At 42.5% G+C, this 16205-nt stretch overlaps 1 protein-coding gene across 4 annotated transcripts in view; it reads left to right on the forward strand.

Moving 5' to 3' along the window:
• Window positions 1–16205, forward strand: part of UBE3C (ubiquitin protein ligase E3C) — a 1218167-nt gene that overhangs the window by 81926 nt on the left and 1120036 nt on the right. For all 4 annotated transcript variants that reach the window (XM_086941492.1, XM_086941495.1, XM_086941493.1 and 1 more), the window contains 2 exons: window positions 513–566; window positions 11759–11833. In XM_086941492.1, coding sequence (XP_086797618.1) covers window positions 513–566; window positions 11759–11833 — 129 coding nt within the window. The remainder of the gene's footprint in view (window positions 1–512; window positions 567–11758; window positions 11834–16205) is intronic.

The following is a 16205-nucleotide window of genomic DNA, read 5'->3' on the forward strand; positions in this document are numbered from 1 at the left end:
GAAAAAAACATGGCGCACCAGACTGTTATCAATATTTGAAGGATACATCTTAAATATGGGGCTACATTTCATAATATTACGCTCTTGTTGTTTTAACTATTTTGTGATGTTTTATCTTGTGTATTTGCTGTTTTACACAATGTGTGTTCAGTCAAACACAGGACTGTTGCATTGAATGACCTTGTGTTTCAAAACATTGTAACTGTTGTGTGCTGAGAACGTGGTGAAGAAAGGACAGAAAGATGACTACGTACAAGGGAAGATGACTGTAGAAAGCAACAGCCATTTTAAAATCGAGGCCAACATTTTCAATGTTAAAATAAACACTGTTCTCAACAAAATATCTAGAATTCATTATCAGTTAATTATATTGTGTAAAAACAATTATGCATTTTATTAAAACCCATCTTCACATTGTAATTCAAATTCTTTTCTATTAGTTATCATTACACATTTAGTGAATAACGTTTAGGATAGCAAAAAATTTGATTTATTTACCTTTCTTTTTACAGGAAGAAAAGTCATCTCTTCTGCATCGGACACAGGAAGAAAGACGGAAAAGAGAGGTAAAAAAGAAAACTCTTGAACGTTACATTTTGGGTTTTCAATGTAACATGCATGCAGGTAGTTCCGAAATGTACTGCAAACACTGCATACCATTGCAAAATTGTTTAGATGGTCATTTGGAACTCTGTCAAATTCCATTCGATTTCTACGCTTTTCTTGTTAAGAATAGCAGTTATTGCTGTTTGGTAAACAAAGTAGTGGTTTTACTACTGATTTATAAATCTTAACTGTTTTCTGAACCAAATCACTCCTTTGTTTAATTTCACATATAGAATTTTCCTTCTGTGAATTGTGAATATTATTGTGGAAAAGAGTTGTAAAGGGTTGCTCTAACTGATAAAAAGATACATGTCACTTTGCCTTTCTAGGAACTTATTTATTTGCAGTTCTAATATTTGTGTAATAAGAACTAACATTTTAATGTTTGTGATTTTCTCTTTTGTCCAGTTACGCTTGCCCTTTTCCTGAAAAGGTGCCCTGCCTCTTGGTCAATCCGGAAGCACGGACCTTTGTATGATAAAATTGACTGCTTGAGGCACGTTGTCATGAATAATCCCAATTGTTTTGACCTCTTCCTAAATCTCAGGAAAAAAAATATACATATGAATCCAGTGCCCGTTTTCCAATAATCAATGAAGGCCCAGGCACAGACACCATTAAATCTCCCCACACTTTATTCAGCTTGAAACATCCCCCAATATTCGTTTCAGTCACCCAGTGACTCTGCTCACATATGTGCGGCGCCTTCATGAATGCCTTCAAATACTGTCTACGTGTTAATTACAACAACAAAAGACTGAACCTCTTAGTCTTATCACTCTCACATTTTCAATATTAAAAGAACAACATTACTTTAATGCGTCCATACAGTGATTGTAGATAATGGAATTTGTACTTGGAATGTTTAAAAGTATACCATACAACAAAAATACATTTTAGAAATAATTTCAAGAAATACATTTAAATTTGTATCTGCTTCAATGCAGCATTGTTAAATATGAATCCATTATTCATTTATTTTGTCACAAATCTATGCTTGGATGCACCATGTTACCCATATTTGAAAATAAAATATCTGGAAACGTTCATTCATCATACATTACTATTGAATACGTAATTAGAACTTTACCAAAGAATGGCAATGTATTTTCATTTCCACACTTTTTTTAAAGCTTATTCATGAAGTTAAAACTTGTAATCGAACATAATTTTGCCCATATTGGCATTATATTGTGTTGACAGAACTCAGCCCCTGTGGGCAATTAATATTGGACTATCTTGGTCTACAAAATAAATCCAATTGATTGTATAACACTCTACATATTAGCAGGTGATAACATGCATATGAACAAACAGAGCAAAACCCAAATGAAAATTTTAAACAAAACCCAAATCAAATATTGCAATGCTATAACATCTGTTGTCATTCATGTTTTCATATTAAGCCCTGCTAAAATTAAATCTTGCATGCTTCTTAGGTTGAAGTAGTATATCAAAACTACTTAAATTGACATACACCCTATATAACCTGAATCAAATACTCAATGTTTCGGTCGCCGGGACAATTAAAATGCTGTTCTTTCAATCGATTACTGCATCTTAAGAAATCATTATCCATTGTTGCATTGGACATAGACAATATGAAAATATAGCTCTATCAGGGAGGTTACTTAGTCAGCTATTTGATAAAAACAAATATAATTCCTCTTCTGGATTTAGCCCATTCAAGATTTTAATATTAAGGTTGTCAATGTATCGGCACTCCAATTGTCTCAATAATCTCTCCTGATTGCCACCCCTCACAGATCTCTTGGCACAGCATCAATCACATAATAGTTTAGGTGCCCAGGGTCTCGCTGTGGAAATCATGGATATGTCTAGCCACGGGATTCACCTAGTCCTTATTTTTACTGTTGTAAAATTCTGCAGTGGGCGTGTAAAATGGTACTGCCTATGTATAGCATGCCACACTTGCAGGACAAGACATATACTACATATTCTGTTTCATAGTTAAATTACCCCTTTATCTTGCAGGATGTTGGTGTTGTGTACTCACTTCAATTCACTACATAGACTCAAGCTTTACACCTATGACTTCTATGGAAGCCATTGGCCTGCTGCAAACACATTCCATATTTAATAACTTCCGGACTATTATGCACCAATGTATCCCTCATGGAGAATGCTCTTCTGTATGTGATCTGTGGGAATTTGGGAATAGTACGTCACAAGATTGGGTCCCCTTTAATCAGGTGCCAATGCTTCTGAATGATCTTCCAAAGTTGCCCTTTCTGTTTGTTGAAGGTGGTTTGTAGCCTGATAATCAGTTTATCTTTCTTCTGTTGTCTATTAGGGAAGAGTAGTGATTCCCTACTTTTGGCTTGTACCTTGACTATTGCTGTGGATAGGGATTCATCCAAGTAGCCACACTGGCTAAATCTCCCAACCATCTTCTCCCTGCCCACATTCTAGTCATCAATGCAACTGAAATTCCTTTTTAATCCCAAAAGCTCCCCATAAGGGATGCTGGCCTACAAATGAACCGGATGAAAACTGTTAGCATGCAAGGTTTGTTTCCCCTTAGTCTTTTTTTCTATAGTTTACCTTTGTGTACAAACACTTGTAAGTCAAGAAATGCTGTCTGAGTTTTACCTGTTGCTACCTATGAAATGCAGATTCAATCATTCTGATCAATTAGTTCTGTGAACTCTGTGGCAGTCTGGTACAATATCTTCAGATGGCAAAGAGATCATCTATGAAACGTAACCAGCTGGTAACGTGCTCTTCCCACATCTTCCCGTGGTCATTGATGAGCACCTGCTCCTTCCACCAGCCCATATGCAAACAAGCATAGCTGGGGGCGAAGCAGGTACCCATCGCCGTACCACGTACCTGTTTGAATACCTGGTTTTTAAAAAGGAAATAGTTATTGTTGAGGCACAATCTTATCATAGACCACAACATCAAAGTGTGTTTGTATAACCTGATTGATCTAGTTTACAGAAAATGCCCAACTGCATGAATCCCAACCTCATGATTGATACTAGTGTATAATATTGACCCATCTAAAGTTATTAATAATAGTCCTCACACCGTGGTATGTCGTATATGTGTTTTAAAAAATCACCACCTGTACAAAAGTAGGTTCCGAAAACATCCTTTCTGAAAATGATCTATGTACCTAGAAGCGTTCTCGAACAAACTCCTTCTGGCAGAAAATGATCAGTCTCCTTGGCGGCTCCCTTGAGTCTTAGTGGATCTTTGGTATGAGGTACATTACAGGTATTCTAGGGAAGTCATTGCATACAAATGGGTATTAATCTTGGTTTATAGACCCTGGTTTCTCGATTCCACCAGGTTAGATTGATGCTGCATTTTCACTTTGGTCACACTCTCAAAATCACTCCTAATATAACAATTTGGATCATTCAACTGCTTATAGGCTTCAGCTGTGTACATTTCCATAGGCCAAAGCACAATGTTCCCATCTTTATCAGCGCTCTGAATTATCACCTGTTTGCGTGCATTCACATTTTTTATGAGATTATGGTATGCCTATTTGCCTATTGCTGGTAATTCAGCTTACCCTGCTTTTTCATTGTAGGTCAGTATGGCAGTTTTACCTCTTCCACAATTCAATCACTAAATACATCTATGCAGTCTTTAGAAGATGCTGGTATAAATGTATAATCACGCTTCAATGGCGTATGAATGTCATCATAGACATCCAGATTCATTGCTTCAATCAAATGTTGTTCCCCTGCATGCTGAGAAATGCCAAGCGTTTCTAGCTCCAATTCTTGGCGCGCTCATAGAAGCCTCACATCAGAAACCTGCAAGTTTGTCACGTCAATTTGACTTTCAATTATTTTAGGTTGTTGCTTATTCCTTAGGAGATGATACTTGGCCCGTTTTAATTTTCTGACAAATTTGTATATGTCCACTCTGTCTGAGCGTAGTCCATGTTACGTGTGTGTATGTGTGTGTGTGTATGTAGGTATGTATGTATATATATATATATATATATATATATATATATATATATATATATATGTATAATTTATATATTCACTGAAAAAACCATAGGTTTCAGACATGTTATAGTTAGGAATTAGCATTTAAAAAAACCTTAGAAATTCACTGAAAAACCCATAGGTTTTAGGGGTGTTATAGTTAGTTGGACATTTCACTCGTACAAAACCATTGAAATTCTCACGTTATAGTTAGTTGTACTAACTATAACTCGCGCGCCCGCAATCCACTGCTGATGATGTCACATATTACATCATTCATGACATGGTCAGTGACATCACTGATGACATCTCAAATGACATCACTGATGACAGATAGGATGCAATAGAGATCATCCCAACAAAACAGAAGTGCAATGAGTGTGCTGGTTGTACTCCCAAATCCTCACAAATGTGGAACTTTGCACCCAATCCTCTACCTACAAGCTCTGAACCACTAAATTATCTTACATAATTTCGAGATGACAGCACTGCACAATATCATCCCACTAATCGGCGTAGAAGATCAAATGGCTACACTCGATATCAAGGATGCCTACTTGCTTATCCTGATCAATTGTCAGTTTAAAGTCTTGCCCTTTAAAATCACAACACCAAATGCCTAGCTGTAGTGTCAACTCACTTGAGGCGTAGTCACATTTTGTCTTTGCATAGCTGGACTATTGACTAGTAAAGGAGACCAAGCATGCGCAGTACTTTGCCTGCACCCACCAAAGCATTCAGCTTCATCATCAATTATTATTTACAATCTGTGCAAAGAAATCACATTTGTTTCCACAAAACACAAACATTCATGGGAAGAGCACTCAAGTTCATTACAAGCAAAGCCTACTTCTGTCCAGAGAGAGTGGTGGCATTACAAATGCTGCTTTCACTTTACCAGACATCACATCCTCAACCGCAAGTGAGCATCCATATGACATATCTCTGGTAGATTGGGGAGCTTACATGTATAAGCTCACAATACAAGGTCAGTGGTCCCCACAACCGCGTTCCCTGCACATCAGTGTATTGGAACTTGCTGCAATATAGGTAGGTCTTGCCTGACTTGCCTGACTCCGTGTGAGGCGGCCGCTCCACCCTCCCTCCTGAAACCATAGCGCTGATTGTGGTATTGTAGCGCTGCTCATTTGGCAATATTGTCTCTGCTCTTATTAAATCTGCACACGCTCTGGCCGCGTAGCGCTTTGCCCTGCTTTAATTGAAATAACCACGTGAATTGTGTTTATTGATTGTGCACTTATTAAATCTGCACACGCTCTGGCCGCGTAGCGCTTTGCCCTGCTTTAATTGAAATAACCACGTGAATTGTGTTTATTGATTGTGCACTTATTAAATCTGCACACGCTCTGGCCGCGTAGCGCTCGGCTTTGCCCTGCTTTCAGTGAGATTTGTACGTGAATTGTGTTAAATACACATTGGTGAGCCTGATTAGCATATTGCATCTAGGAAAGCTGCGCACTGCTTTCACTTATCTGAGACTGCTATTGTGCCCCTGCTCCAGCGCCAGCTCGCATTTCCCGGTCCTGTTGGTGTTTATCTCCCCCTCCATTTTGTTGTGCCTGCAGCCCGCCCCTCCCCCTTCGATCCCGCCTCCCAGATCCCCCTCCCACCCACGAGATACCAGGACCGTCCCAGCTGAAGAACCTCCGTGACTTGCCTGACTCCGTGTGAGGCGGCCGCTCCACCCTCCCTCCTGAAACCATAGCGCTGATTGTGGTATTGTAGCGCTGCTCATTTGGCAATATTGTCTCTGCTCTTATTAAATCTGCACACGCTCTGGCCGCGTAGCGCTTTGCCCTGCTTTAATTGAAATAACCACGTGAATTGTGTTTATTGATTGTGCACTTATTAAATCTGCACACGCTCTGGCCGCGTAGCGCTTTGCCCTGCTTTAATTGAAATAACCACGTGAATTGTGTTTATTGATTGTGCACTTATTAAATCTGCACACGCTCTGGCCGCGTGGCGCTCAGCTTTGCCCTGCTTTCAGTGAGATTTGTACGTGAATTGTGTTAAATACACATTGGTGAGCCTGATTAGCATATTGCATCTAGGAAAGCTGCGCACTGCTTTCACTTATCTGAGACTGCTATTGTGCCCCTGCTCCAGCGCCAGCTCGCATTTCCCGGTCCTGTTGGTGTTTATCTCCCCCTCCATTTTGTTGTGCCTGCAGCCCGCCCCTCCCCCTTCGATCCCGCCTCCCAGATCCCCCTCCCACGCTCCGCCCCTTCCACTCTCCATTAAATGCCTGATGTCCCAACGCGCAGCGTCCACGCCGAAGGTGCGCCAAAGGTAAGCCCGTCTACGCCCGTCCGCGCCTGGACCGCGCCCAGCGCCAGTCCCCCTGCCCCTCGCGCTGCCCAGCCCCCCGCGTTACCTACTATGCCGCCACCCTCCTAGCCCTTAACCCCGGTCGCGTCCCCAACTGCGTCCAAGCCGCTCCTGGACGCACCCATGGACCGTTCTCCTGCTTCTCCTGCAAATTTAGCGGCACCGACAACATCTCCGCTACGACCACAACACAGATTCTCGACCCCAACCACCTAGAATGCATCCTTCTCAACACCCGCTCGGTCCACAGGCACGCCATTGACCTTTGGAACCTACTAGACACCATCTCTCCTGATGTCGCCTTCCTAACGGAAACATGGATGAACGCTTCCTCCGCCCCTGACATCGCCATCGCTATCCCTGATGACTATAAGATCACACGCAAGGACCGCACCGACCATACAGGAGGTGGAATCGCTATCGTCCATAAGAAAACAATCCGCATCTCAACCAGCTCTGATGCCAACCTCGCCAACTCCGAACACCTTCACTTCCAGATCCACATCGACCCCAAGACCACACTCAGAGGCACCCTCCTCTACAGACCACCAGGACCACGCGCAAAATTCAGTGAAGACATCACGGACTTCATCACCCCACACGCGCTCCCCTCCAAAGACTACATCCTTCTGGGAGACCTCAACTTCCACCTTGAAAAGATCAACGACCGCAACACCGCCACCCTCTTGGACAACCTCGCCAACCTCGGACTTAAACAACTGGTCACTTCCCCCACCCACATCGCAGGTCACACTCTCGACCCCATCTTCACCTCCAGCAACCATGTCTCCTTCAGCCACACTACGGATCTCCTCTGGACTGACCACAGCTGCGTTCACTTCACCTACAACAAGCCGAAACCCACCATCCACCTCCAACCAACTCTACAAAGAAACTGGAACAAAATCACCACAGAACAGATCTCCACATCGCTCCTTCAAACCTCCCCAGCCCTCTCTTCTAACGCCAACGAAGCCGCCTCCAACCTCACCCTTTGGTTATCCAACACCGCCGACAACTTAGCACCACTGAAAAAACGTCAACACAAACTTGGCATCAAGAAGGCCTCATGGTTCAACGACTACCTCAAGAAGTCCAAGAAACTGTGCCGCTCCCGTGAAAAGGCCTGGAAAAAAGACCCACCACCAGCAACAAGGACGCCTTCAAAAGCGCCATCCGTACTCACCACCAACTGATCCGAAAAGCCAAGAAAACAGCATTCAAAGATCGACTTGACAACAACGCCCACAACAGCAAGGAACTTTTCAACATCGTCAAGGAATTTTCCAACCCCTCGGCCAACTCCAACGACATCACCCCCTCTCAAACCCTCTGCGATTCCCTAGCCTCTTTTTTCCACAACAAGATTGCTGACATCCACAACAGCTTTGACAACCAACCCGAAAGCCAACCCACCCTACCATCAGCTGACCATCTTCCCCCCGTTAACACCCTTAACGCCTGGAACCCAATCTCCACTGAGGACACCATCCGCCTGATGAATTCCATCCACTCTGGATCCCCCACAGACCCATGCCCTCACCACATCTTCAACAAAGCAGACTCCGTCATAGCTCCGCACCTCCGAGACGTCATCAACTGCTCCTTCAACTCCGCTACCTTCCCAGAAGACTGGAAACACGCTGAACTCACCGCCCTTCTGAAAAAACCAACAGCAGACCCCACCGAACTCAAAAACTACCGCCCCATCTCGCTTCTTCCATTCCCGGCCAAAGTCATCGAGAAAGCTGTCAACAACCAGCTCGCCACCTTCCTCGAAGCCAACAAATCACTCGACCCCTCACAATCTGGCTTCCGAGCCAAACACAGCACTGAGACCGCCCTCATCGCAGCAACAGACGACATTCGAACTCTACTGGACAATGGAGACACAGTCGCCCTCATCCTCCTCGACCTCTCTGCAGCCTTCGACACAGTCTGCCACAGCACCCTTTTACAACGCCTCAAACATCTGAATCCAAGGAAAGGCACTGGAATGGATCACCTCGTTCCTCACCGGAAGAACCCAGAGAGTCCGCCTCCCACCATTCAAGTCCGAGGCCTCTGAAATCATCTGCGGCGTACCACAAGGATCCTCACTCAGTCCCACCCTCTTCAACGTATACATGAGCCCCCTCGCGGCCATCGCCCGCCAACACAACCTCAACATCATCTCTTACGCGGATGACACTCAACTGATCCTATCTCTCACCAAGGACCCCAGCACCGCCAAAACTAACCTACACGAGGGAATGAAAGAAGTCGCCGAATGGATGAAACAAAGCCGTCTGAAACTGAACTCAGACAAAACAGAAGTCCTCATCTTAGGTAAATCCCCCTCTGCATGGGACGACTCTTGGTGGCCGGAAGCCCTCGGAAAAGCACCCATCCCGACAGACCACGCACGGAACCTAGGCGTCATCCTGGATTCTTCACTCTCAATGAACAGACAAGTCAGCGCCGTATCCTCTTCCTGCTTTAACATTCTTCGCATGCTCAGAAAAACATTTCGCTGGATCCCCTCCGAAACAAGGAAAACAGTCACCCACGCTCTGGTCACGAGCCGGCTGGACTACGGAAACACCCTCTACGCAGGTACTACCGCAAAACTCCAGAAGAAACTACAACGAATCCAAAACGCCTCAGCCAGGCTCATATTAGACATCCCACGCAACGAACACATCTCTGGTCACCTTAAAGACCTCCACTGGCTACCCGTCAATAAGAGGATTACTTTCCGACTGCTTACCCACGCACACAAATCACTCTACGACATCGGACCAGAGTGCCTCCACTCTCGACTGTCCTTTTATACCCCCTCCCGCCAACTTCGCTCTTCCAGCCAAGCCTTCGCCACTGTACCTCGCATCAACAAGACCTCCATGGGAGGCAGATCCTTCTCATACCTGGCTGCCAAAACATGGAACTCACTCCCAGCTTACCTTCGCCTCACCCAGAATCACCTAGCGTTCAGAAAGCAGCTTAAAACGTGGATATTTGACAAATAATCCTCCTCCCCTTCCTAAGCGCCTTGAAACCCTCTGGGTATGTAGTGCGCTATATAAATGTTATGACTTGACTTGACTTGTAGGTCTCTGACCCTTTTAAAGAAAAATTCAAATCCAAGTTGTTTGTGCAGCCAATATCACTGCTAAGTATACAAAAATACACACAGGATACACTCTATACAGCTGTTCAAAATTCCACAATAAATCTGGAGCGGGGAAATTTCCTATCAAGTGCCACTCCTTGTGGAAGATCTTGCTTGAGTGGACAGCAGCTTTCTGGATCTCCTCCACAGGGATCATGAACTTACAAATGGGAAATAAACTCATGTAATAAATCATTACTTGCAATGTTGGAGAAAGCCACTAGAATTGTTCGCTGCAAGGCGAAATGCACAGTGGCAAAACTTCACATCCAGGCATCCACATCCACACACAGTCACTAGGCAATGCCGTACGGATCAGATGAGAAAAAAGAAAAAGTGATGGGTGAATTAATCTCAGCCACTTGTAATTGCTTTGAGCCGCGATCCAGTCCATTGAGGTTTTCTTTGTCCACCATGCCTCCTCATGCAGGAACACATGCTCACAAAGCGTTTTATTGACCGCAGTGTCCTTGTGTTCAGGGAAGACTGTAATATCAATGTATTAGTCTATATGTGTTCTTGATTACTAGCAAGTTCTAACATCAGAAGTCACTTGAAATAAGGAAAAAAAACACCTCCAGTAATTCGCAACACACACTAACTAACCCAAACACCACGCACTATGTTCATCCCAAAGCATTGAAAATAGAGAAAATATGGATATGCATTGTAGTTGTATATCACCTTGTGTTTTTTCATCACAAACTTTCCAGGTGCTCGACGAACCTACTTTGCTGCTCTTCTAATTAAGTTTTTGGTTGTGAAATGTTTATACTAAGTTATAAAGTCTGACCACTTCTTGACACTCTTTGTGCATTAAAGGCTGTAGTCCTGAACACAGGGGGATCAGCATGGCACAACACCAAAGTAGTAACACAGCCTATTGATTGAACCCTGTGAGCTTTCTAAGATCCGTGTGAAAATAAACTTTACAATATAACACCCAACACAAATACAGTCTGCTAATCTAAAAAAAATAATTCATACATACACATACCTATCGACATTAACCTACTACAGGGGGTACATGCCCCTTTACTAAACCATATATCGACAGGGATATTTTCCACTTTATCTAAACTATTAGCTCTTCTTTTTTCATTTGCAATTTTTAATGTTACCCACAAACTCCAAGCCAAAAGCGAGTGAGTTTGATTAACATGCACACACAGAGTTTCTTTTGCTAGTGTTGGGTTCTTCTTATGCATCTTACGTGTAAAAGATTTAAGGGAATAATGTACTGTAAAGAATTAAATATTTAGAAATGTATGCAATGAGGATTTTGCATATCACCTCCGTGTTCCAAAATCTTATAAAAGGGCTCTGCAGGTTCCCCCCTCCTTTGTTTTCAATAGTGATTGCATTTTTGGTCCTTATTAGGATGAAGGCAGCTTTCTCTGTATATAAAGTACATTACAGGTATTTTGTCCCAAATATATTGTTTAATTTGTCCCTTTATTTCTTAATTCTGCACTATGAAGATTTAATGCGTTGTGTTGTTGCTGCTAAGATTTCCCTCTTCTGCATACTGCACTTAATTTAGTTTTATGATTTGTAGAAAGCACCCTACTATGATAATTCTGTATGCTAATTGCATTTCCAAACAGAGGTCTCTTGTGCCAGCTGTAAGAAATACTATATTCTTTTTAAGTATTTTGCCTATTTTCTTTTTCAGGAAGAAAGACGAAGATTAAAAAATGCAATAATTATTCAGTCCTTTGTACGAGGTCACAAGGACAGAAAACTTCAAGTAAGTATTTTTACATACAACATAATTCATGCTATACAATGCAAGGAGTATCAAGCATTCATTTTTAGGTTGAGCGTAAGCGTACAACCTCTTGTATACTTTAGTATACTTCTCTTGTGGGATTAACGCCATCTCTCTGTTTTTGATTTGTTTGTTTAAGTGTCCATTAAAAATCCATGTTTTGTAGTAGTCAGTCCTTCCTCTTAGTCCCCCCTTTTCTCTTCCATTCCACCAAAAAAGCAGGACGTAAGTACTGTCTCGTTCCGCTATGGTTCTTTATCTGTTCTTTGGCAGACTATTTTATTCTTGGTTTCCTGCTCTGTTACTGTTTGCCTGTGTTCAGCTTCGACACCATAGCTTCTTACATGTAAATATAGAATTCCTCCCTCCCACTTCTCTTAATGCCACACCTGTTAGTGCTGCTGCCTCCTGCTCCGTTGCTTGTATTTTTGTTAGCGTTTTTGCACTTTCCAATGTCCACCGTCACTTGGGCTTTTTTTTGGGTAGGATATTCATTTCGTTTTGGGCTTCCTTGTAAGGGGGATTGGGCTTGTTGAAGTCTTGTTTATTATTTTTGCGTCAGCCATGTGGTTATCTAGCTGACACAGGGAAGCCTTTCCACATATATTATTCTCACCATGTTTTGGAACCAGCAGCTTTTGCAGGAGCTGCTCTCCTAACAGGTAAACAAACCAACAGAAAAGGACTGTCGGGGCAAGATAGGACAAACAAACATCTGCCTGTGCTAGCTGCTCCATCCAGCCCCTCACATCTTGTTAAAAAAAAAAGCTCCCAGTAACCCAAACAGGCCGGGTGTGATGTGCACAAAGAGTGTGCAGGCATCTGCCCAAGAAGGCTGGTTCTTGCTGCACTCAGCGTGGCCGCCAGCATTCCTGAAATAATTGACAATTTTATTAATAAACTGCATGATTACTTAAAATCTTTACAGTATAAAAAAAAATTAAAAGCTTTATGAACGTCCCGACTCCCCCCTCACACAAGTCCCATCCAAACATAAAAGTGAAAGTCACTTTACGTTAAAATACTAACCTATTAGTCCTGATTAGCTGTCCAAAACAGAGTTCTTTTAAAAGGAGTGATGTATAGGTTGTACAAGTGTTTCCCAGCTGATGAGGGGAGGCACATGAAAGTTCGGTAGAGTCAATTCATGTACCAGCGGCTGTTGACGAAAGATGGATTCTTCGTGGATCTTTAAAGCAGCCCAAGTTGGATAACTGGGGCGGAAGGCTTCCAGTTACTTTGCAGAAAATGCCGTTAAGTGGGAGTCGAGTGCCATTTTTACCTGGTATATAAATTTCCCAACTCTGGCTATCAAACAGGTCGTGGAGACTGAGAGGCACCAGTCCGAAGCCTCTCTGCAAGTTCTATAGTCCGTGTTCCGTAAAATCGGAAGCAGCAAGCGATGGCGGTCATTGGCCAGCTTTGTGCAGCAGCACAGCAAGTGTAGCCAGGATTCTCCACTGTAATTGCATAGACGACAGGCCAAGGTGCCATCCATACGGGCCCATTTGGGGTTGAAGTCCATGATCCTGATGGCCAAAAGTCGAAAGTACAAAATTTTCTTTCTCGCGTAAGTGGATACTGGATCTTGCAGGTAAGGTTGGGGTTTACCTGGAATATATGATTTGTCCAAGGCCTGGGTTAGTGGATTTTGCCGAAGAGATGCAAGGTCAAGTCCAAAGGAGATGATCCGGACTTGGCGCTTAACTGCTTGGGCCCAGGCTGAGAAAGGAATTTTGTGCAGGGGCAAACTCCTTATTTCGATTTTCAATGCTGCAATAGCTTGTCCTACCTTTGAGTACCAGGGGGAGCCCACCTCATCAAAGATTGATTTTAGGGAGTGCTTTAGCGAATGTTCTGGTGCTTTCAATACTCTAATATAGAGTTTTAAAAGGTCTCCCAGTAATACCAGCTCAGGTCGCTTAAGGCCTATTTCTAGCCTTAATCTGGTATTCCTTGCGTATCTAGGGAGCACCATCTTATAGGCTTTCGCCTGGGCCGCGTTGACCATTTTGTCAAATGCACCAGGGTAGGCTATGTGCCCATATGCAATGGCAGGGATCAGTTTTGCCCGGAGCACTGTCAACATTGGTTCTGCTGAAATAACAGCAACAACTGCGATGGCTGGCGCACGTGAGCTCCCTGCTTGTACGTCTTTTTTTAAATTTTTTTTATGGTTTCCTGCTCGTCCCAGTCAGTATTTTGTATTCTTACTGTCCATTAACATACTTTTAAACTTTAATTTTTGTTGTAGTTTTAGGCACTGGGAAATAGTGATTTGCACAGAATCACAGAACGTTTAGTAGATGCCGAGACTTGAACCCTGTTCTTCAGAGCCAAAGCCAGCAGCTCTGACTGTTACGCTACATGCTCTACCCTTCACTTCATTGCTGCTTTTAGAATCACCACCACTATATTTCGTGTTGCAGCTCCCGTTCCCCTACCATCCTCCGCAAGCCTCCGTTCCCCTCCCACCCTCTGCAAGCCCCCGTTCCGCTCCCACCCTCTGCACTTGTTTATCTAAGCAGTTAGTAAGAGTCTAGTGTGTCTTTCCATGAGGCTTCTTATAAAGCCGGATCTTGTAGGATGTTGCCACTGGTATTTGAGCTTGAGTTTTTAGTGTTTTTTTTTCTTTCCAGCAAGTGTACATTGCTTTTGCTGCTCACATTACATGTGACAGCGGGCCAGGGCACAAGAAGGCATAGCTGCGAGCTATGTCAGGTAGTGTGTTTTAAACTCCCCTGAGGAAAGCTTGCAGATGTTGGTAGGATTGCTTTGATTTCACTGAAGGGGGTCTAAAAGGCACACAGAAGATATATCACACTCATGTCTTTCGAATTACAGGTACTAATATTTGTTGCTCATTTTTTTTAACAGTTGTTAATGGTATTTCCTTCTTCCTTAAGTAAAGGTTAAAAGCCAAACCTTTGCCAAATACTACTGTGAATTCACTGTTCTTTTGCTTACATTTCAAGCAGCTGTCATCCGACTCAAACAAGCATTTGCAATGCAATAGGTCTCGCATTAGGAAAGTTTGAGCTATTGGTATTGTAAATGACCAATTTTTTATTTGTGTTGGTTTTGAAAATAGCGAAATTAATAGCTTTGTCATTTTCAATGCCAATAGTTTTAACTTTTGCAAATGTGACACCTATAGCATTTGTAAAGCAATATGTTTTGTATTTACATGACTTAGATGTATTGATATTACAAATAACAATTTGTATTTTAACTTACTAATGATTCATATCCCGTGTATCTTTGTTTTATGATCTATTGTAATAACGATACACTGTCGAATACACTAATACATTTGACTACTCAAATAGTTCGAAAAAATCGGGGTAGTTAAGCTTATCCATAGACACCTATATGTACATTAGTGTTTTAACACTTTTTTAGTTAAAATAATGTACATTCACTATTGAGATCACAAACTTTTATTGTTTCAAGGCATAATGTTATACTTGTTCAACACCTTATTCGAAAGCATTTTCATATTGTAAACACTCGTCGGGTGTTATACATATATTTCACAAATAAATAAATTATTTAAAGGGTCTGACCCTCATGTTTAGTCATTTTGTGTCAAACTTTCCACATTCATCCCTCCATACAAATGCCGATAAGGAGAACTCAGACAGTACCTGCATTTCAGTGCCAGACCACCCTCACGGCAACTCTGCCAGGCTGTCTACGAGCAGCCGTTTACAGTCAACCGACTCCTGGTACCTAGCTGAGCGACTGAGTCTAGCTGGACGTTGGTGTGATTACACCAGAAGCATTCCAAAGCGGATATGACGTCAGCGTGTAGTTGCGTGATGGGTGATAGGCTGTAAACCTGGCGTGAGTGACCGTCCAAGAAAGTGCACGCGTCGCCATCAGCAGGCAAGTCCATAACAATAGATCTCGCTGGCGACAGGGCTTTCGCGCTGCATCACCAGCAAGACCTAAAAAGGAAAAAAAGTAAACCATTTCAGTTGTTCCAGATGTGTTTTCATTACAGATAGTAACCTCTGAAAGTCGGTGGCAAAAAAAGAAACTGAAACCAAGAACATGGTTGATGTTTGCTTTACCATATCTTCATACATCAAAAACCAATAATATTTTTACATCAATTCATCATCATGGAACGTGTCCTTAGTTAGCTTGCCTTTGCTTTCGAATTTCCTTTATTTCTTAATATGTATACATGGTTAATGGTATGTGTTGCCATAGTTTTTATAACAAATAGTCGCTTAACAAAGGTTTACAAAGCATCCCCAGTCTAGCAAAGGTATTACAGAAAATGTTGTATAATGTAAGATGCATTATGAATCTTACTACTTGCAAGGTGTTATTTTGATAAATC

Source organism: Lissotriton vulgaris, chromosome 10 (genome assembly GCF_964263255.1).
Source record: "Lissotriton vulgaris chromosome 10, aLisVul1.2, whole genome shotgun sequence".
In the NCBI taxonomy this organism is placed as follows: Eukaryota; Metazoa; Chordata; class Amphibia; order Caudata; family Salamandridae; genus Lissotriton; species Lissotriton vulgaris.